The sequence below is a fragment of the Hylobates moloch genome, unplaced genomic scaffold (assembly GCF_009828535.3).
Source record: "Hylobates moloch isolate HMO894 unplaced genomic scaffold, HMol_V3 SCAFFOLD_20, whole genome shotgun sequence".
Lineage (NCBI taxonomy): Eukaryota > Metazoa > Chordata > Mammalia > Primates > Hylobatidae > Hylobates > Hylobates moloch.
Window position 1 is genome coordinate 11,412,945 of NW_026652295.1, and position 22,851 is coordinate 11,435,795.

General features: G+C 33.7%; 1 protein-coding gene across 5 annotated transcripts in view; it reads left to right on the forward strand.

Annotated features, from left to right (window-relative positions):
- Nucleotides 1-22,851, forward strand: part of HIVEP1 (HIVEP zinc finger 1) — a 150,145-nt gene that overhangs the window by 70,434 nt on the left and 56,860 nt on the right. For all 5 annotated transcript variants that reach the window (XM_032140245.2, XM_032140244.2, XM_032140243.1 and 2 more), the window contains one exon: nt 5,723-5,776. In XM_032140245.2, the coding sequence (XP_031996136.1) occupies nt 5,723-5,776 (54 nt within the window). The remainder of the gene's footprint in view (nt 1-5,722; nt 5,777-22,851) is intronic.

Sequence of the window (22,851 nt, forward strand, 5' to 3'; positions counted from 1 at the left end):
GACACCAAAAATGCATGGATTTCCACATGCACAGATTGCCTAGTTCCTGTTCAGCAGTGCTTTTGTCCTCACACTTGGTTGGCTCCTGTGTTCCTATCAGTCACTTTGCCATGTTTTTACTAGTCTCTGTAGCCCCTTACACACTCACTAAACTCCTTTTTCTTTGTAGACAGCCATGTCTCTTACCTCAATACAGTGGAGGCAGTTGGATATGAATTGCCTTAAATTCATCCTTTCCACTAGCAGACTTTTCCTTTCACCTAACATTCCTTCTGTCCTCTTTTCCTTCCCTCTAGCCTCAGAGAACAGCCTCGAGTCTTCCCCAGTTTTAAACCAATGCTTGGCCTGGACTCTTGATGCCCTGCTCTGCTTTCTCCAGAACCTCACCGCTCCACACCTCTTATTCTTCCTTGTATTTACACTCTTCTTTTATTGGCTCCTCCCACTGGGCCTGTGAACATCTTGGAAGAACAAAACAAATCAAATAGTCAAAACTATTTTCCTTTGACCCTGTGTTTCTTATCCCCCGCTCCTTCGCAGTTCACTCTCTTATTTTAAGCTCAGGAGTTTGTAAGACAGTTCCACTTTGCTTTCTTCTCTCCCCTCTCTCCTCTGTCCTGTCCCTTAACTTCCTCAGCCCACTTCCCTCCAGGCTTCCCCATACCCTGCATGCTTCGGGAAACACCACCAGTGGCCTCTTAATCACTGCATTCATAGAAAGCTTTTTCAGTCCTTACCTTTTGCATCCTCTACTGATTTTGACATTGAAACGCTGTTCTCTTGACTTCTGTGGCCAAAATACTTTCTGTTCTCCTTTTTTGCCTCTTTTTTGTGTGTGTGTTTCTTTTCCTCTACTTGCTCCTTAAAAGTTGGAACTTCCTCCCATTCTGCCTTAATTGGAGAATAATTAACCCACAGAACCACTTGCCAAAGCTTAAAAAAATGTATACAGTCTGGGGTGTCATTCCTGGAGTATCTGATTCAGTATGTCCTTCTAGAAACCTACAGTATCATGGCTCTGTAATATTCTGTCATATGCAGATACCATAAATTATGTAACCATTTCTTAAATATTCATTCATTCAACAAATATTCATTGAGCATCTTCTATATCCCAGGTGCTATTGATTATTCAGTTTTTGTCTGTCATGAAAAACACTCTGATAGGTGGCATTGGTTTCTCTTCTTTCATAGTCTCAGGATAGACTGGATTACTCTATTAAAAGGTAGAGTTTTCCATGGAATACTATGCAGCCATAAAAAATGATGAGTTCATGTCCTTTTTAGGGACGTGGATGAAACTGGAAATCATTATTCTCAGTAAACTATCGCAAGGACATATGGCTACATGGTGCCCAGCAGAACAGCATGAGAGAAGGATGAGCTGATAGAAGTAGGTGAGACATAACTTAAGTCTCTTATAGATCTAAGGGAGTAATAGTTGACTCAAGTGCTTTCAGCGTACTGATACAGCTTCCCGAATGTTGACTTAATTTATAATGTTAAAGATGATAAAATGCTAGATTCTTAAGTGAAACCACTCAGTGCCAGTTTTCAGTTTGTGTGTAGGTGCTTTTTTCTCTTTTTCTCTTCAGAATGCAGGTTCTGTGTCACTTGGCAGGTTATTGTCTTGTCAGCATTTATATGATCAGTAAACCACTCAGCTCCATCTAATTGCCATTATTACTAACGATCATGAGCTATGCAGCTCTAGAGAAACAGGGTTCTGTGCACGATGTTTACTGGTGGTATAGAGGAGAGAGTGATGGGCTCTGGACAAGGGTGTTAGGGAAGTTTGCCCAGAGAAGCCCCATCTTGAAAGGATGCTCCACAGAGAAGGGACAGTGTGGGAGGCGCCTTCAGGGAAGGGGACAAAGCGGCTGTTAAGTCCTAGGGTCTGGTTGAGCCTGGACTTCACTGTGCCTGATCTTGAAGAGAGAATGGAAGTGGCAAAGGGCAAAGAGGTAACTAGATCACAAAGAACCTCGTTAACCACACAGGGGAGTTTGAGCCTTACTTACCATCAAATTGATATTAAAATGATTTGTAAGGATACACTAAAGTAGGAGCCCCTCTGGGAGGGCCTGATACCTTTGTCCCTGTAACTGTTCACATTAGACCTGACCCAGAGCAGGCATGCAATTACAGTAAAAACACAGCATTCATTGAACCAAATCCTAACAACTTAGTGGGCTGGTCCTCCAACCTGTGATGCATTAGAACCCAAGGCTCTTGGGGAATGAGAGTCAGGCCTCTGAGATGGTGAGAGAGACCCTCCCCCCACGCACTTTAGCATAGACTGAAGAATAGTCAGAGAGCAAGGGGCTACTGTAAATCCTTATTTGAAGATTATGTAATTTTTATAAATGGTTTGTTTTTAATTCAGTCTTCTTCCAGAAACGCTAAAAGAAAGCTTATTATTTCTTAAGGGCTCTAGGATGTTTTCCTTTTGTTCAGTGGTTTCAGGTTATGTTTCACTAATAAAGAGACTTCTTTTATGATTATTTGTGAATGACGAAAATGAGGTATTTTTGCATCATTTTTGCATCATTTTCTTACACAAAATTTTTAATTTAAGGTATCATACAAGATAGTTCTTATAGCCTTTACCGTTAACAGTTTCTGTGTATACATTTTTAATAGTATACATTTTTAATAATTGCAGAACAAAAATTTAATCTATACTATTAGTTACTTCTCTTCTAGCCTATTGCTATTTTAGCCACTGGCCTTTCTGGATCTTAAAGATTACAGATCCATTCATGTGTTTGCTGGGATCTTTTTTCTAAGCGATGGCTCCTCTAAGTATATTTAATGTAAAAGTTGAATGAATTAAGATTACATGTTAATTTAAGTACAGTAAGAACTCATTATAGTAAGAATGCATATTATGGGCTTCAGATATACTGATGTGGTATGAGTATTCTTTTTGTTTATATATCTACTTTTATTTTTAGGTAGCAGCAACAGAGAAACTATTATTTATTTCTGAATGTGTAGTTCTTTGTGAAATTGCTAACCCAGATCCCAGTGATGGTGGGGAGGGCACGCTGGGGGATGTCTTAGAGTCTAAGATACCATTTTTTCCCTTTGCTCCCCTTCCCCCAAATCAAGACTTATGGTGAGAGATGTGATTGCTGGGAAGTGTTACCCTTGGTAAAGGTTTGGCAAAAAAGATGTGTTGAGAACTGCCTCTTATATTGAAGAACTTAAAGCTGTAGATTTAGAGCCTAGCAGGGAGCCCTGAAATTAATGTAGTTGAGAAAGGGGCAGGAGTTTTCATTTTTAATAGGGAATTACATGTATGCATAATATGTATGCACGTGTGATATTAGTTGAAACGTAAAACTATATTTTTTCTTTCTCACGGTGAAAAAATATAAATAATGCTTTACATATCAGTAAACTGTCTTGTATGAATCAATTAAGAGCGTGTAGTAAATGACTACTTGCTTTATAATTTTGGAGAGTGTCTTTAAAACACACCGTATTTACCAGGAGAATTTTAAAAACACACTAAATATAAACAGGAATTGTAATAAAACTTGCCCAAAGCAAAGCTTTTATAATGGCTGTTACAAGCTAATTGGAGATTGTTTACCTGTTGACCTGGAGCTGTAGGTAGAAGCATTTGTGGAGGTACTTATTATATTTGTTGTAGTAGATGTCCTAAATCAGTAGTCTAAATTTATATGCTGTTATTATCAAGATAAAAAGGTAACAATTGAAAATTTTAAAAATGGAGACTAGTATTTTGTAAGCAGATATAAACAGATTATTTTTGTAAGAGTTTTGTCATGTTGAAGTGCAAACAGAAAGTGGCCAAACTTCAATTACTTAATAACAGCTGTTCTGTAAGTATTTGTTAATCATAAGTTTTTGTTGCTTTAAGCCACAACTGATTCTATTAAGAAAAGTTGTTTTTATTATATAATGCAAAATTATGTGCACATAAACTATTAAGCACAGTTGTTACTACGGTGAATATATAATACATATGTATTATTTACGATTCTTAAGTTTGGGTGAATTACTGGCATAGAAATAATAGTGCTTTGGTAATAAAAGTCCTTTTACATGTTTTTCAAGTACTGTATGTTATGTGATTTGTTTATTATCTATAGTTTGAAAATCTACAGGTAATTCATGTGTTTCGTTTTTTAAAAGTGGGTCTTAGCCTTTTGTTATTTACACTGTGTTAATACAGATTTCATGCAAGCATTCCGTATTTTTCTCTTTGAAGCAAAACCACCACTGAATGCAGGATCCAGTTTCTGCATTTAATGTGTGTTTTTTTCCAGGACTATTTTCAACTTCACTCATCATTTCATGAGGAGTAACTAAAGTTTATAAATCAGAAAAATTGTCTCATTCCAAAGATTGCCTGTACTACTCTCAAATTATATCCTGGATCTGATAATTCGCAGGAAGCAAATAAGACATTGCTGTGGGCGACACATTTATCAGGATGAAAATTTAGTTATTTTTGACTATTATTGAGACGTCCTATATTTCAGACTAGCTTGCTTCTTTTCTTCTGTTCTCCCACTTTGCCTTGGCAGGTTGGATCAATATGCAATTGAAGGACGTTTGATCTGTAAATAGGAGGTTCTCTGAATTTCTTGGCCTTTCTGGCAAGATAGGGAGAGAGGCAGGTAGATCAGAGTTTGAAGGTCCCATGGTGTGTGGTGTCTGCCTTTTATTTATTTGGAGTAGGATACCATATTAGAGGTTACATCTTCCATGGCCAGTGAGCAGTGGTAGGGTCCGCATTGGAGACAATTTCTGAGCTGATGCATTTATCTAAATTGTACTTACACATTTGGGATATCTAGAATGTTATATAATTATCAGTATTGTCTTTAGAGTACAAAATAGTACCCTGGGAATTTATTCCTTTTACCATTTTAATAAGTACCTAGACCAGTGTGTTAAATTTGGAATCGATTACTGCCCATGTCATGAAGTATGTATATCCTTATAAAATTTAAATTAATTATTATTGAAATAGAACATGCACATATTTACAAAATCCAGTTGTGCCCAGAGCCCCAGGTCAAAGAACAGCAGGAGTGAGGCACTGCTCCCAGTTCTCTTAGTTATTGCTCCTGGGTTACATCTTTCTGACAAAACTGTGCACATGTGTAGCAGTTCTGCAGTCAGTTGTATATAGTACCTCTTTAATGCAGTACTCTGTCCTCATACTTCATAGATGCTGTCAGCTCTATGCTGCCAGCAAGGGATAGACACTTTCTGCCATGCCACATTTCAGCTCATCCTCGTCTCTGTTTTTCCATCCTTTTCTATCTTCTGTCTTAAGTCTTAGCTTTGCTTAATCTGGTCGTTTCTAAGCTAGTAGGCATTTGTTATATCTCTAAAATCCCTATTAGGTACTTTATATGTAAAGATAGTATTATTTTTAGATACTTTTATTAGATGACTAGACTTTTAAAGCTGTAGTTCAGTATCTAAAGTGCACTAATTATTTGCATTATGGAAACATTTATTAATTGGAAATAGTCCTCGTGACTAAGAAATGATTAAAATTATAAATTTAAAAGGGAATATATCCTTCAACAGTTGATACAGATCTGTATCATAATTTATTCAGCACATTTATTACTATGTATTCGGACACTGTTTAAAAGTAGTATGTTTGCTTTACTGTATTCTTATTTGTCTAAGGTAAATTAATTTATAAATTTTTCTCTGTTTTTCTTAGACAAAATTGAAGAAGCACAAAAAGAACTTAATGGGGCAGAAGTTTCAAAAAAAGGTAAATTAAAATCAGCTTGAATGTAAACTTTATTCTTGCAATGATGCCTATACATATACCTCATAAATGTAGCCTTATGAAATAAATCAGTAGAGACATATCACAAAATTAGAAATCCCCTTGAACTTATTGATACTTAAAATGTTATGGACTTTGCTTTATGAAACATTTTAGCCACATAGCACATTCTATAACTGTTTCCCACATATTAATGTATGGCTGGTAGAAGTGTGAAAGGTTATTGCAGCTCTTTTGAAAGTCCTGTTTGTGAGACTGTCCTGTGGCAATGGAAGTACCAATATAAGGAACACAGTTGGCTATGTCTATGCATGTGTGTTCATGTGTATATTCATGTGATGCAGTTTTTTTTTTTGTAACGATAAAAACCTAAGACAACTAAAACAGCCTGAATACCAGTCAGTGGAAGAATAGTTGAATAATTTGTGGTATACTCATATTTTGGGATATCATGCAGCTTTGAAAAAATGTTAATTACTTTAGTTGATGGTGATGACTTACCAAATAAGAAAAACAACATTGCAATGTAGTATGTAAAATATCTTATTTTTTTTTGGGAAAACTAACAAAGTCAAGTGTGTATAGAAGTATTTATATGTATATATTTATGCATACACACACAGAGGCTTCTATGAGATTGGACAATGTTGGAAGGGATTTATACACAGATTATGTGTATAATAGTGGGAAGAGGAGCAAGGGAAGATGACCCACTCGTTTATATGCCTTTGTGTTATTTCACTAGCTGCAATGGGTGTAATTTTGTATTAAAATTAAAAACTTGAAAAAATTGGTTTTCCCCGTAGACAACATTGATTATCTTTCCAAGTAATATAAAAAAATAGATGTGATGCAGAAGAGCATGTAGGAATGGTCAGGTAGTGAGGTGAATAGTGTTTAAATGCCCTCTGTTAATGAGCAAAATTGATTATGTGCCTTTAATATTGTGGGCAAATAAAGTTCTCTTTATGACATTTGTATTCTGTGATTTATTATTTATTTTGCCTTGTTATATCTTCGAATTACAGCAGACTATTTTGACAGAGTAATTTAGCTAAATAGGATTCCAGTTGAAAGCCTTTTTACAAAAAATAGCTTTTAAATCTAGTTAGACTACTCAGTAGGTATCTGTAGGGGAAATAATTTCCTGCCATCCCAGTTCTCCATCCCTTGGACCAGCCTGTGAAGCCTTCAAGATGGTTTGGGGTTGGTCTTACATTTATGGGGTACTGTGTAGCACCCCTCATGTCTGCCTTCTCCTCACCCCACACTCCTTCTATGGGAGCTCTGGAAGGGCCGTGTATATCTGACCCTCTAATGACATTCTTCCAGAAAAGCAAGGATAGAAAGAGTAGAGATGTCTCCATGGCCACCTTGTCCCTTTGAAGGGTTGCCTGACTTAAATGCATAAGGCATTTAAGACACTCGGGTTATGAGAGGCCATACTTTTAAAGTTTTCTTTGTCTATAGCCAGCCTTTTTTTTTTTTTTACATGTAGTCATGGTTTAGAGCTGCCTCTAGTAGCAAAGTAAATGTGAGCCTGTCTTCCTATTCCTTGTTACTTCTTTGGCAAGAGTTTTCAGAACAGTGAACTAAATGCCTCATAGGAAGGAGGAAATGAAACAAAGGTTCTAGAAAGAGAAATTGGATAATGAGGTTCAGAATAATGGATTGGGCTACAGTTGGCAGGCTACACTTATCTAAGAGCTAGGATGAATACCAAGTGAGCATTGTTCTGTGCAGTTCACTGCATAGAATTACTACTTGGCTTTCATTTTTATACAGAAATTAAAAATAAAATAGTTTTCCCTTTCAAATATAAGTAAGAAATAATATCAGTTTCTCTTTAACAACATGAAAAGTCTGAGTAACAGTGGTGTTGAGATTTTTCAAACCTTTTCTTGCTGTTACCTATTTTATTTTAAAGATATTCATTTCTTCCATCAAAGAATATACTTTAAAAATATAATCGTTCATTTTAGATTATGGTAAGTCATCTATAATAGATCTCTTTTTCATTGTTTTTCTGATGTACTTTGGGTTTTTTCACCCTGTAAGTTTAGCCACATCGCTTTTTAAAAAAATTATTTTTAAACACTGCTTATAGTTCTAAGGCTTTGTTTCCATTGAAGGTTCTTTGGTCTTTAACTTATTTGAGGCTCTTTCTCCCTTTCTCTCTTTTTTGTAATTATTAGGACAAGTAACTAATTTATTTTCAGAAGTATCTAGCATAGTAGTAGGCTGTTAAAAGCAACTTCCTCATTAATAGATTAAAAAAGACATTTCCTCCTGTATTTTAATAATTTAAGGAGGATTAAATCTGTTTAGTGTAATATGGAAGTAAAGAAACTGACTTTGCCTATCATACACCAATAGAATAAAGAAATGCACTAAATTATGTTAATGTACTTATTTTATTCTTTTTCTCTTTTGAATGAAAATCAGATGACTTTAATCTGATTTATTTTGATTTTAATCAATTTGGGGATAGAGCTAAGGATGCAGCATTCACACAAGTCTCCATAACGTCATTATGTTTTTCCTTACAGTGCTATCTCCTGATTCTTAACACGCATTGTGCTTGACACTATTTTTAAAATTGTTGAGTGGGATTCAAATGAAATAGTGACTGTCACAGATGTGGTAATGGAATATGAATAAAATTAACTGGGAAGAAATAAATAGATCGATTAGGGGAGCTTTTATGGCTTTCTCAAGCTTTCATTTTACTACTCTGTTTTAAATTTTTATCATATAATATTTGACACATATAAATTAATATATGTAGCATATTAAATTACAAAGCATAAGAATGACATGGTAATCTTTGATTCTCACACCCAATTTAAGAATGGGAATGTTGCCAGTACCATTGTATCCACACACATGCTGATCGGCAATTCATCCCATTGTCTCTTCTTTAGAGGTTTTACTGTCCTTAGTTTTGTGTTCATCATTTCAGTCCTTTTAAAAAACAATTATGCCATATAAGTATGTATCCCCAAACAATATATTTTCTAGTTGTGCCTGAGTTTGAACTTTTAAATGAAACGATATTGTACATAGTCTTCTGCAGCTTTTTTCACTTAACGTTGTTCCTAAGATTCACCCATGCTGTTGCATGTAGCTGTTACTTTTCATTGTTGTAATATTGTGCTATATGAAATTGTTGGCCCATTCTTCTGTTGATATTTAAGTTATTTCCACCTTTTTGCTATCATAAACAATGCAGGTATGAATATTTTTATATCCTGGTGCCTATGTGTGAGTTTCTAGAGCATATATAGGGAATGTGGATGTTCAGCTCTACAAAATGATGCTGTATTGTTTTCCAGAGTTTTTTGGGGGAATCTTTTTGCATTCCCACTATCAGTGTCCAAGAATTCATTTTGTACTATCAAGTACATGGTATTTTTAGTCTTTTTTTTCCTAATTGGATAGATGTTACTCTTTTATTCTGCTTTGATTTTTGTTTCCCTGATTACTAATGTTAAAAGAAAAACTTTAGACACAAAAAGTTTAACAGATTTTATTTAAACAAAGAATGATTCATGAATCAGGTATCATTCAGAACCAGAAGAGGTTCAGAGAGCTCTGCTGAGCAGTGTGAGCAGCAAGCTCATATAGGCTGAACATGCAAGCAAAGTGAGAAATCACCTGACTGGCTGCAACTAGGCACCTGCCTTGTTCGGGTAGGGTGTGATGAAGTATTTGCCTTATTTGGGCATGATCTGATCAGTTGACTGCCTGTGATTGGCTGAAAAGTAGCTATTTTTTACAAAAAATACTCTAAATTAGGTTTGTGTTTGCGCACTAAATGAGGTTGCAGTTTGTTAGGTCATAACTCGAGGTAAGGAGATAGCCTCAGGCAAATGCTTGTTTAATTTAATAATGTCAAACATGTCTTCGTTTGTATTCCCCCTTACTGAAATGCTTGCTATTATTATTTGTCCATTTTGTAAAAACTGAGTTATCTTTTTCTTAATGTATTTTGAATAACTATCTTTATTCATTTTATGTGCTTTATTTTTCAGATTTTTTACTTTATTTAAAGTGCCTTCTATTCACTAAAGTGAATAGAAGTTCTTGATTTTAATATTGTCAACCTATTAATTTCTTGCTTTTGTGATTTTTTTTTTGTATTTTTATTTGTCTTAAATTCTTCTCTACCACAAGGTCTTAAGTATATATATATATTTTTCTATATTTTCTTCTAAAAGACTTCCACATTTCAGATTAAAAACCCATCTGGAATTTTGTTTTTTTTTTTTAAATATACTTAGTTTTTTAATGTAGTGTAAGTTAGGATTCAAGTTTCTTTTTTTTCTCAAGTGGGTAACCATTGCTAATATTGTTAAATGTCCGTGAAACATTTAGTATGTTTTCCCTTTACTGTTTCATATTAATTTTTCATTTTTGTGTGGGTTTGTTTCTTAGCTCTCTGTTCTGTGAATTTGTTTACCCATATTTTAATATCACAATGTGTTAATTACTTACCACTTTATTGTCTTGATATATACAGTGTGCAATAACCAGTATACACTATATACAGTAGGGCAGATTCCTTGTGTTATTTACCTTCAGGAATGTTTTGACTATTTCTAGTTCTTTGCTCATCTATTTGAATTTTAGAATCAGGTTTTTAAAAAACTTGTTGGAATTTTGTTTGGGTTTGATTGAATCTGGGGCAAACTGACCATCTTCACAGTTTTGAGGCCTCCTATTCAAAAAAGATTGTATATTTCTGATACTTGTGTTTTCTTTAGTGTTATATCATTTTCCTCCATATGAATCTTTATTTTTTCCTGCTCTATTTTCTTAGAATTTAGTGTTTTCCTCATTTTAATGATTTTTTCTTTTGTAAAATTGTTTTCTAGCTCCTGGCAAATAAAAATGCAATGTATTTTTGAATATTTATTTTATATCCAGCTCCTTGGCTGGATTCTCATTCATTATGAAAATTGTCTGCTGGTGTTTTCAGATTTTCTTGTCATATCAGCTGGGAATAATGAAAGTTTGTTTCTTCATTTTGAAATAATTGTTTCTTTTATTTATTTTTCTTGCTCAGTTGGCTCCAGTAAAATTGGTATCTTAGACTTGTTCCTGATTTTAAAGAAAATGCTTCTAATTTTTCACCATTGAAATGTTTGCTATCTTTTTTTGTGGGAAGAGAGTCTGTATATTTTTCAGTTGCTTAAAGGTGTTATCTTCTATTTTTTATTTGTTGAAATTATTTTTAAAAATCATAAATGGATTTTTATTTTTATCATGTTTTGTTTCTATGTAAAGATGATCTTACTATGTCCTTTATTCTTTCATTCTGATGTTTAAAGGTGACTTACATATCTTTAAACCAATTTGGTCATGATGTTTAATCTTAATCACTGGTAGATTTGATTTGTTAATATTTTATCGAAGAATTTTGGATCCATGTTCAAGGCATTGGTTTATATTTTTATTATGTTTTATAATTTTCTGTGCCTGATTTTGTTTATGTTTATGTTTTGTTTATGTTTATGTTTTGTTTATGATTTTGTTTTATTTAAGGTTATGCTAGTTTGATAGGATGATCTGAGGACTGACTATATGCTTCTGATTCCCATGGAGCTGTTTGTTTGATATTGGAATTGTACCTCTGTAGGCAAGTCTTACAACGTATTTTGACTTTTGGGAGGGACTGCAGGGTAGACTTTTAACTCCCAAGTGTACTTAACATAAGGGATTATCCAAACATTCTATTTTCTCTTCAGTTTTCGGAAGTTGTATTTTTCTTATAATTTATCCATCTTATCTAAGCAGTCACATCTATTGGCAAAAAATCAGTCGTAGTATTTTCTTACTGTCTTTCATTTCTGCTGGGTGTGTAGTTATGTCTATTTTTTATTGCTTCTATCATTCATTTGTGCTCTCCTCGCTTTCTTGATTAGTGTTGCCAGTTTTCTGCTTTACTTTTTTTTTTATTTTGCCAACATCTGATTTTCATGATACTTTCTTGCTTCATCCTTTTTAGTTTCATTAAATTTTGTTCTTTATTATCTTTTCCTGTCTTTTTCTTCAGGTTTGTTCTGTTACTCAAATTTCTTAACTTGGAATGCTCATTCATTTTTAAGCCTTTATTCTGCTCTATTGGAATCACTTAAAGCTGTTAATTTCCTTGTAAGTATTGCTTAGATGTATCATACACAATTTTATATTTATTAGTTTCATTCTTTTCTATGCTGGTTTCTTCTCTGACCCTCCCCCCACCCCAAATCATGTTCGAATATTTTTTTCTCCACATGGATGGGAATCTTATTTATTTTTGGTAGTTTCTCACTTAATTGCATTGTGTTGTTAATTGTTTTTTAAAACCATTTAGGATATCCAAAATTATTTCTTCTCTGTTTCTGAATATCATGTGATCAAAATTTTCTGAGAATGTGGTATAAAAGTACTCATAGATTTTATGTTAGAAATTGAGTGTTTTATAAGTAAATTAATCATTTTGCCATGATGAAAAAGCTGAAGTTGAATAATGTTAAATAACTTAACCCAAGGGAGTGCAACCAGAAACTACATGAGGAAAATCAAGCCCGTGTCTTGGACTGTGCTATTCTGATATTATTCCCTGGTATAACTAGATAAGATCTGTGTTATAATGATAGTTGAATTTCTGGTACAGTTTTATTTCTGTTCTAACTTACCCTTTTGAATGATGACATTGTGATAGCAGTCACCTACAGAAATATTACGATGATCCAGGATAAAATAGTTAGGATTCAGACAATGGCCATAGAGAAAGGTAGAGACTTTAGGTCAGCTTGCATTATGATTTTTTTTTAACATTATTTTCTGTCTCACAATAAGAACCTACAGTTGCCACTATCATTACCAGTAATTTCTTTTCAGCAGTAGTGGTATCACTCTTACATTATATACTTCAGCCTCAGAACATTTTTATTTTTTAAATAATTTCTGTGAATATCACCATCTATATAAGAGTAAGAGGGCCTAAATATATATAGGTAGTTTATATGAGTTAAGAAATATGGTAAGGAAATCTATTCTAGTAATACTGAATGATATTCATATTTGCTCTGAAAAGTCAGTTGATAAGTGGGATTTTTGTTAACATAGGCATGATTTATGCCCTGAAATATGCTTCTCTTATCTGGGGAAGCTTGAGGGAAGTTAGGTTCCTGTGTAAAATGAGACTAAGTCAGAAGTGAGAGTGGCACTTCATTGGATCATGAACTCTAATTGGTGTGTCAGTAAAAATGCTAGTTTCTCACCTACTTTTCTACATTAAAAAATGAATGTTTTTATTCATTTTATAATGATATTATTAAAAAATTATAATTTTTTTTGAAGATAATGTGAATGAGTTTCCAAGGGGTGAAAAATGGTGACTCTCATTTAAAAAAATTTTTAATTACCACATATAACATTTTTTAAAACGAATGCTAATTTCGAATAAATATTTTATGTTAATAAGGCCATGCTTTATTGCCACTGACACTCTTCCTTAAAAATTCTGCTGAGTATAATTAAGAAAATACAAGGGATGACAAAGTCCTTCCCATGTAATACTGAAATTTAGGTAGTATAGTAGAAAAGTTGGACAGATTTTATTAAATTAAAATGAAGAATGTCAATACCATAAAAGATAAGGTGAAAATGTTTTAAAACTGGGATACCATTTGTACAATAAAACAAAACTTGACAGGCTTACCTTAGAAGGGTATTGACAGTTTACAAGATGGAAGCTCATGTGGATATGGCTAGAGGAAAGGCTAGTATAGTATTTTTGTGAGATGTCTGAACAACAGAGTGTTTTAAATGGAATGCAGTTTTATTATTTTAATATTATATTGATGTTAACTAGTTTATTTTTTAACCAGTGTGGTCCTTGGGTTTCTTATTAGGAAATAATATATTTTAGTGAACATGTTTAATAGAGGTTTATTTTAAATAACAATATTTGTACATCCTAGTCTCTTAATGTTAAATGCCATAAAAATTATCATGTTTTTTCCTTGTACCTCTCATTAATTTATTTAGTAAGTTGTTGTTGTGCACCAGCCATTTTTTTTTTTTTTTTTGCCCTGAGAAATAGATAGGAAAGAAAAGTCTAAACCTTAAAGGAGCCCACAAGCTTTAACCCAGCTCTTACCCAAATCATCATAAATCCTGAACTGGTAGAGCAAAAATTCATGAGCTAGACTGGCAGCAGTGCCTAACAAATTTCCCTTGGGAAAACGGCAGCAGATTTTTTATTTGTTAGAAAAGAAAGTCATCTCCTTTTTTTACTATTAAAATTTCAAATTTAAATATTCATGTCTTATGAAGTATTCTCTTAGTGTAATAGTGAATGCTGTGAGCTTGAATTACAGGGAAATTAGTATTTTAATTATTTGTGTCATTTATATAAGTTAAGGGTATCATGTGTTAACCATGTCAATATTTTGAGAAATTTGAAAATCCCAAATCCTAAGAGATCATTGCCTTTCAGATAGACTGCCAGCTTTATAAAAGATGATTTGCATAATGATATAAACAAAGCATTTTGTAGTACATTAATGTAAAATAAATGTCTTCAAATATCTGTCCTTACTGTGTTTAAGTTCAAAATCTAAGACATTACTCCTTTCAAAATATGAAAGCAAAAATTCTCAGTATTTCCTAACAGTGTTACTTATCATGGTCTATTGGGCCATTTATTAGAGACTGAAATAGCTAACCTGATTTTAATTTTATAGGATGATTCATAGAAAGACTCACATTCTTGTGCATACTTACAGCATATTTCATTGACTTCAAAATGCTATTGATTGCAAGATGCACAATGATTTTATGCATCCTTTAGCAAGGAGAAAAGTCACTGCCAATTAAGTTATGACACAGTGCTCTTATAATTGATTAGAAGATGCATCCTGATTTTAGAGGAATTAAAATGTTTTTTAAAATTTGTCTTACATTATATTAAATACATATTTATGTCCACTGGTACATTTTTTGACAAGAAAGATAAAGTATTTAAGGTAATGGCATATGGATTTGAGCTGTTTTGACAGCATCCCTGAGGACTGTGAAAAACAAAGGAATGAATCTTATCCTAGAGGCTCATTTGGGGATTCATGGAAGAGTGGTATGGGGAGAAAAACCCAGGTTTTGTTTGTTTCACTTTGCTTCTTAGGTAATTGACTTCACGTCATATATCTGAGTATTTTCTATATAAATAATGCCACGGGGTGACTTACAAGGATAATATGTGTTGCTGTTCATCTATTTAGGCTTTTCCCCAGGTTTGCTACTGTATTCTCTGTATGAGACCAAAAAGAAAGAAAGAGGTAAGCTTGTATATATTTTGCCTACATAGAGATTTGTTCTTTTTCTCATGTTTCCTCAGAGAAGAGAGCAGACATGTTGCACAAACCTGAAGAATATAATTTGAGGGCAGAAATAGTAGAAAATAAAAGTGAGAGAAGGCAGATAAATTGAAGACAGATAAAGAACTGGAAGGAAGTCTATAAAATGAATTTTAAAAATTAAAAGGCAAAGCATGGAGATAACAAAGTATTTAACCAAAAATATGGTGTTCTTTTATTGCTTCACTATGCAAAGGATATTTTATGGAGCTATGCTATACGCAGGAAATTTATCAAACTTTGAAGGATGTAGCTTAGAATTTTTCCCTGACCACCAAGAAGTAGGGTATAAAATTATTTAAGAAAAGAGTTGGAAGCAGCAAATAAGATTCTGTGGATGAGTGGGGAAGGGCAAGAAGAGGACTTAAAAGCATCGCAATGAAAACAAATGTATGTAGTAATATTTATGCATGGCCTGATCTTCGGTGGGAGGTGGACTGCAGGCGCCCGAGGAGCAGACGCTTTGGGAGTCCAGCCCACTGTGAAGGAGCAGGAGCCAGAGGGAAATGTCACTGAGTTTTTGGCCTGGAGGAGTGTGTTTATTTCAGCAGGCCCACCCCACATCATGTAGTTAGCCATTTAGTAACTGTTTAACATGACCCTTATATGTGAAGAAAAAACGTAACATGGATGCAACTCACTGCTCCACACCCTCACCCTCTCACGTCTGCCTGGGGTCTCCTCACATTTTCCCCTATACAGTTTTGCCCACAGTCATAGCACAGCACTTACTACAGTTCTTAGTGCATGTAGTAGGCATTTGACAAATGCTTATTGAATCAATGATGATGGGTGGTAGAGGTGTCAGAAAGGATGGATTCCTTTACTTAACAGGCAAGATTTGTAAACAGTGTGTTATTATTGCTTTCTTTGATTTCTTAAGTGTGGTTAGATATGTAATTTAGATTGCTTTTCTGAAGTAAGTTGTTTCTTTGGTCATGTTAAATTATCTAATGCAGTGATGTATACAAATAGTTTGTGTATGTCACTGTCACAAAAATAAAAGCTTCCTTCTTTAACAGCTCCAAATGAATCCTTTCTTATGACTTCATTGAATCAGGAAGACTCAGACCACTCTCAGTGTAGTTATTTTGTGATATCATAACATCTTTGTAAACCTGGTGGGAGGTTGTGATAGTGTGAAGAACTGAGGATTCCAGATTTCTGGTGTTAACACTACAACTCAAACGTCCTGGTGGTAGAAATGTTAATCAAGGGGAGTTCACATTTCCCTGTTCTGGTAATAGACAGTATTGCCCTGGATTTAACCTTTTCTTGCTGATGTAGGGTCAGTTGGAGTGCTAGTAAACTAGCTGCTAGCTGGGGCAGGCTTAGAGAGGTTGGCTGGGGAGGGAGTTAACAATTTATAGCATTTTTCAAAGTGGTAAAAATACTCCCCACCATGGATGATTTCAACCTACCGAATGGTTGCGGCTTGCAAAATTCCTGAATATTTGTTTAGTAGTGGAGTGGTCCACAGCACACATTGCTTGGAGAAATCATTATCATACTATATTCTTATGGATTCAACTACTGTATACTGTCGTAAGAGACAGACATAACACTGACTGGATGCTAATCCTAAGTTTAGAGATCCTAGAACTTTCTTAGAAAAATCACTGAATTCTTTGGAATCTTTCTCATGAAAGTGGAGCAAGAGGATATAAATTTGAAAGACTCAGGGCAGAGAAATGTGACTATTATTCTGTAAACTAGTGTTTTAGTTGAAGGCTGAATCAACCTTCTGCTAAGTGATTTTCTTAAACCTGTAAAAATAACAGCAGAATACAGGGTGAGTATCCCTAATTTGAAAATCTGAAATCTAAAGTGCTTCAAAATTTGAAACTTTTTGAGCATTAATATGATGCTTAAAAGAAATACTCACTGGAGCATTTCGGATTTGAGATTTTCAGAGTAGGGATGCTCAGCGGGCAAGTATAACGCAAATATTCCAAAATCTGAAAAAAAAAATCAGAAATCCAAAACACTTCTGGTCCCAAGCAATTGGGATGAGAGATAGTATGTATTTGGTTTTCTCATCAGTGTCAATTATCTTGTTAGCAACATTTAGATTTTTGTCTTTCAGCTTTCTGCTACTTTTGTACAAACCATACTATACAACATTACGGCAAGTTATAAAAATAGAAAATGTATTTATTTCATGACACTTCACATTAGTTGTCACTTTTCTATTACCTTTTGTGCTAACCCAGCTATATCATAGCCAAAGAGGACCTGTGTTGAGTTACAAAATTGTTCTTACCACTTTCTGTGACGTGCTCGTCAGGAGTCAGGCAAAGTGCTTATTGAAAAGGCAAATAAGAATTTTAATATAACAAATACTCTAAGTATATACTTGGTATTCTTCTCTTAGTGGAGTGTTTAAAAGACATAGTTATGTTAAGTAATGATAACAGTGTATTTTTGAACTGTTACATTTATAAATACAATATGTATATAACAGTAATATCACAAAAGGAGGAAAAAGGAAAATAGAGCTATATAGGCATAATGTTGCCACATCTCACTGGAATTAAGTTAATATAAATCTAAAGAGACTCCGAAGATGTGAGGTAAGTCCTAGAGCTACTACAAAGGAAATAATCAATAATCTCTGTAAGTGAAAAAATCATTAAAGAAATTAAATATTACATTTGAAAATATTCACTTAATGTAAAAGGAAACATTAAAGGAGAAGTAGAGGAACAAAAAAAAAGACATAAGACATACAGAAAACAAAACGTTAAACTGCAGACATAAATTCAGCTATGTCAATAATATCAATAATGTGAATGGATTAAACAGTCCAATCAAAAGGCAGAGATTGTCAGACCAGATTAAAGAAACAAGATCTGACTATACACTGTCTGTACTGGCACTCACTTTAGATCCAAGACACAAATATATTGGAAGTGAAAGGATAGGAAAAGATACATCATGCAAATAACAAGCATAAGAAAGCTGGAGTGGCTATGTTAATATCAGAAGGGACTTTAAAATAAAAAATGTTACTAGAGGTAAAGAGGGACATTTTCTAATGATGAAGGTGTCAATCCATCAGGAAGGTATAACAGTTACAAACATGTATCCACCTGACAACAGAGCCTCAAAATACATGAAGCAAAAACTGATAAAAATGAAGGGAGAAATAGACAATTCAACAATAACAGTTGGAGACTTCATTACCCCACTTTTAATAATGGATAGAATCTTCTAGACAGAAGGTCAGCAAGGAAATAGAAGACTTGACTAAGTCTAGATAGTAGACCTAAATACTCCACCCAGGAACGACAGAATACACATTATTCTCCAGTATACATGGAATATTCTTCAGGATAGACCATCACCTAAGGCCATAAAACAGTTGACGATTAAATCAAAAAGAATTGAAATAATATAGTTTGCTCCAACTGCCATGGAATGAAATTAGAAATCAGTAACAGAAAAATGTACTGATGTGAAAAAATTCTTCCAGTCCCACATTGTCCCTAAGAGGAGGAGAAATGTCAGTCAGCAAAGCAGAACTTCTGTTGTACAAATGACACCAAGGCTTTCCAGACAAGTAGACTAGGAACATTGCTGTCGTACTGATAACAGGTAATTCTGCATTTGAATTCCTCTACATGAGGAAACTAGCAAAGATAAGTGCCGGTGGAAATGTTTTCTTTGAAACAAAAATACAGCTTGATGTACAACTACAATTCCTCCAAAACAAACCTCAAAGTAAAAAGCATCTTTGTAAATATCAAGCAAGAAGCGGATTATTTGAAGATACAGAAATACATTTGATCTCATTTTCTTAAGGTAGAGTCAGAGCATGTTAAGAGCTGAAACTTTTAGTATAGAAATACACTCGTGACCCAGTGTTGTTAATGTTGTCAGTTCTTAAGGACGTACTTATAAAATGATTATTATTTTGTTTTTTATGTTTATTTTATTTTAATAGTGTTCAGTCTACTTTAAGTATTTTGTATTTTAATAATTAGAATAATAGCTTTTTAAAAAAAGTTATTTTAAAACATCAAATAAAATATATGTTTATGAGTTTTTTTTATGAGAAGGGTATTAAACATCTAGTTTCACTGAAGCTAAAATACCAGTGTTAATCCCGGCCCTGTAGTATGATAGAAATATACATGCTGAAATAGTGGTGTAGCCATTTTGTCCTAGTATTGCAATTGCAACCAGCGATGGTGTTGATTATGTAATAATGATAATAATAATAATATCAACAGAAGCAATAATAATGAACTAAAATTGAAGTTCTGGGCACAATGCCAAGTTGTCTACATGCATTATCTCAAATAATTCTCACAACCCCATGAGGTGCCATTATCTGTGTTTTGCAGATAATGAAGGCTCAATAATAGAACTTACCCAAGGTCACATAGCTGAAGCGGCAGAGCCAGAACCTAGACCCTGGCTTCCCTGTCTTCAGAGTTCACCAGAGGACATATGTGAACAGTGATGATTTGAGAAAAAGTCAGCAGAGGTGGTAACTGGATGCGAGAGTCCAGGATAGTTTCTAGTTTAGACAACTACATGAATGGCTGTGCCACACATGGAGACTTACTATTTTTTTTTTAATCTATCTGGACTTAACTGTATTAGGCAGCTGTTGTTACATTTAATATTCTGGAAAATTTAGTATATGTTACTTGAAAGTTTTGAGTGTTTTTAGGGAAGGAGAAGAGTATTGTGTAGGTCTTCAATCGTGTATTCTTATTTTCTTCCTTAGAGACCTGTTAAAGTTTTTGCTTTCTTGGGCTAATTTTATTTATAATTTAAGTTAAATTTTATGTGTTATTCAAGTTGTCTAAATAAATTAGAATACAATATTCTCATAATTTTAAAGAATTTATTTTAGTTTTCCATTTGTGCAAGTTTGTTGTGACAAATTCTTTCAAGTGTCATTTATTAGAAAAGGTCTATTTCACTTTCATTCTTGGAAAATATTCTTGCTGGGTTTGGAAGCATAGAAATCTAGCCAGGCATTTTATTTTCCTGAGTCATTGTTGGTGTAGAGGTGTCAGTCTATTGCTTCTTTGAAGGTAATCTGGCTTTTAAAAATTACTTTTTTTTTTTAAATTAAAAAAAAAATTGTAAATTATTTTTAAGATTTTGGGCCTTGTCTTTGACTTTTACAGTTTCAAAGTGATGTGTGCAGGTATGATTTCTCTATATTTATCTTGCTTGTGGTTTAGAGTGCTCTTGAATCTGTAGATTCATGCATTTCATTCATTTTTGACAATTTTTAGACTTTATCTCCTTACATATTGCCTCTGCCCCATTGTGTATCTTTCCACCTTCTTTGTTTTGTTACTTTCTGGATGTTGTATCCTTTGGTCTCCTAATACTTCATTCTGTGTTGTTTTCATCTGACTTATTCTCTCTCTCTCTCTTTGTTTCTCTCTCTCTCTCTCTTCTTTTCTTTCCTTTTTTTTTTTTTTTTTTCCCCTGAGACAGGGTATTGCTCAGTCATCCAGGCTGATAATAGCTCGCTATAGCCTCAACCACCTGGGCTCAAGCAGTCCTTTTGCCTCAGCCTCCCAAGTAGCTGGAACTAAAGGCATGCACCACTGCACCCAGATTATATTTGTTTTTTGTTTTTGTTTTTGTTTAGAGACAAAGTCTTGCTATATTCTTCAGCCTGGTCTTGAACTTCTGGCCTCAAGCAGTCTTCCTGCCTCAACCTCCTGAGTAGCTGGGAGTGGCAACCTCTGTGAGCCACTGCACCTAGCAACTGTCTTTTTCAGTTGTTCTAATCTAAATTTAAATCTATCTTAGTTCTATTACGGTATTTTTTTCAATTCTATAATTTTTATTTGGCTTTTCAAATATGCTGTGTCTCTTTATACTTCCAGTTTTCTGAATTTTTCAGTATTCTTGTCCTTAAGTAAGCACATCAAAAGTCTTTGTGTATTCATTCCAATATATTGGACCCCTGTAAATCTGTTTATAATGTTGGTTCTTTCATGTTTAATTCTTTTCTCAGATGCCTGGTTATCTTTGAATATATGATGGACATTTTATTTTAAAAATTATAGAAATGTTTTAAGCCTAAGTTGACAATATCTTCCTTCAAAGAAGATTTCAGTTTTCTTCTGCCAGGCTTCTAGGAGAACTGACAATCTAAGATTCATCATAATTGAGTTTTGGAGTGTGAGATTTTTGGGGCCATTGAAAGTGAGTTGCAGTTTTTGTGAAGCTTGATCTTTATGCAATTTTCCCTCATTCCTAGAATGAAGCCCTTTAGGTTCTCAGCTGAAAACTTGCAGGTTTTAATGCAGACTCCATGCATGGCATACCCTGGATTCTGTCATTTGTACCTTTAGCTCCTTTAGATTGTCAGAACTGCCCAGCCTTTTAGCTGCTCTTTTGAATAGACAAACCCTCCCTAATCAAAAGGAGCCCCAAATACTGATCTCCCCTTTTTGGACTTTTATCCTCTCCTGGATCTTGGCTCGGTACCTTTTCACTATCTTTTTATTGCTTAATTGCCTTCAAGCTGATCAGGTTTATATTTTGTCTAGGTAATCTGTTGTCCTGAGAGGAGGATCATCTGAATTACCTAATTAATTCTTAACTACTATAAGTCCCTTATAAAAGTTCTTTATACATTATCATATTAACCCTTGCCTTACATGTTGCAGATACTTTCTCAGTTTCTCACTTGCTTTTTAAAATGAAAATTACATACACACACTCTCTCACACAGACACACTCCTTAGTTTTAATGTATTCAAATTGCTTTGCTTGCTTTTTTGCTTAGAAGGTGTAATCCCAGCCCAGGGTGAGCTAAATATTTATTCCTATTTTCTTCTTCTTTTTGTGGTTTTATTTCTTACACTGAATTATTGAACTTTTTGGTACATGGCATTTGCTTAAGATCTGCTTCTACTTTATCATCCAGTGTATGATGAAGATTTGGGAATCTCTTTTCCCCAAAATTTTGAAATATGGCACCTTTTTCATTTACTAAGTACATATATACATGTATATACATATATACATATATACATACATATATATACATGTATATGATAGGGCCTTTTTATGGATTTTTGGTTTATCCATTGATCTGATCCTGAGAAAATATTGTCTTAACCATTTAATATATTTTCCATGAAGTTGTCTTTACATCATTTCCTTTCAGCATTTTATTGTTCAATTTAGAATGATTATTTTCTCAAAGGAAGATTGGAGGCATGTTAACATTTCTTAAAAGAGTAAAATTTTTTATTGTTTGAAATTTTATAAAACTTGGATATTTGCAAATTGACGTATTCAAAATACGATTTTTTGTCCAGGGGGATGGTGTGTTTCTTTATTATGTAAGCCACTTTTAAACAAAAACTCATACTGAAAACTTTAAAATTTTCTGTATGTTTAGAATTTTCTGTGCGAAATTATTTCATGGCATTTTAATATTTTTATTAATGTTAGTCAAAGAATATTTTCTATTGTATTTTCTAACTAATCATTTATGGCATAAGGAAAAAGACCGGTATTTGTGTGTTTCTGTACTGAACTCTTCTGTTAGGTATAATAGATTTTCAGTGATTTCCTATGGGTTCTCTAGGAGACCATTTTATTATCAGGAAATAATGCTATTTTCCTTCTTACCATCATTTATATTTCATTGATTTT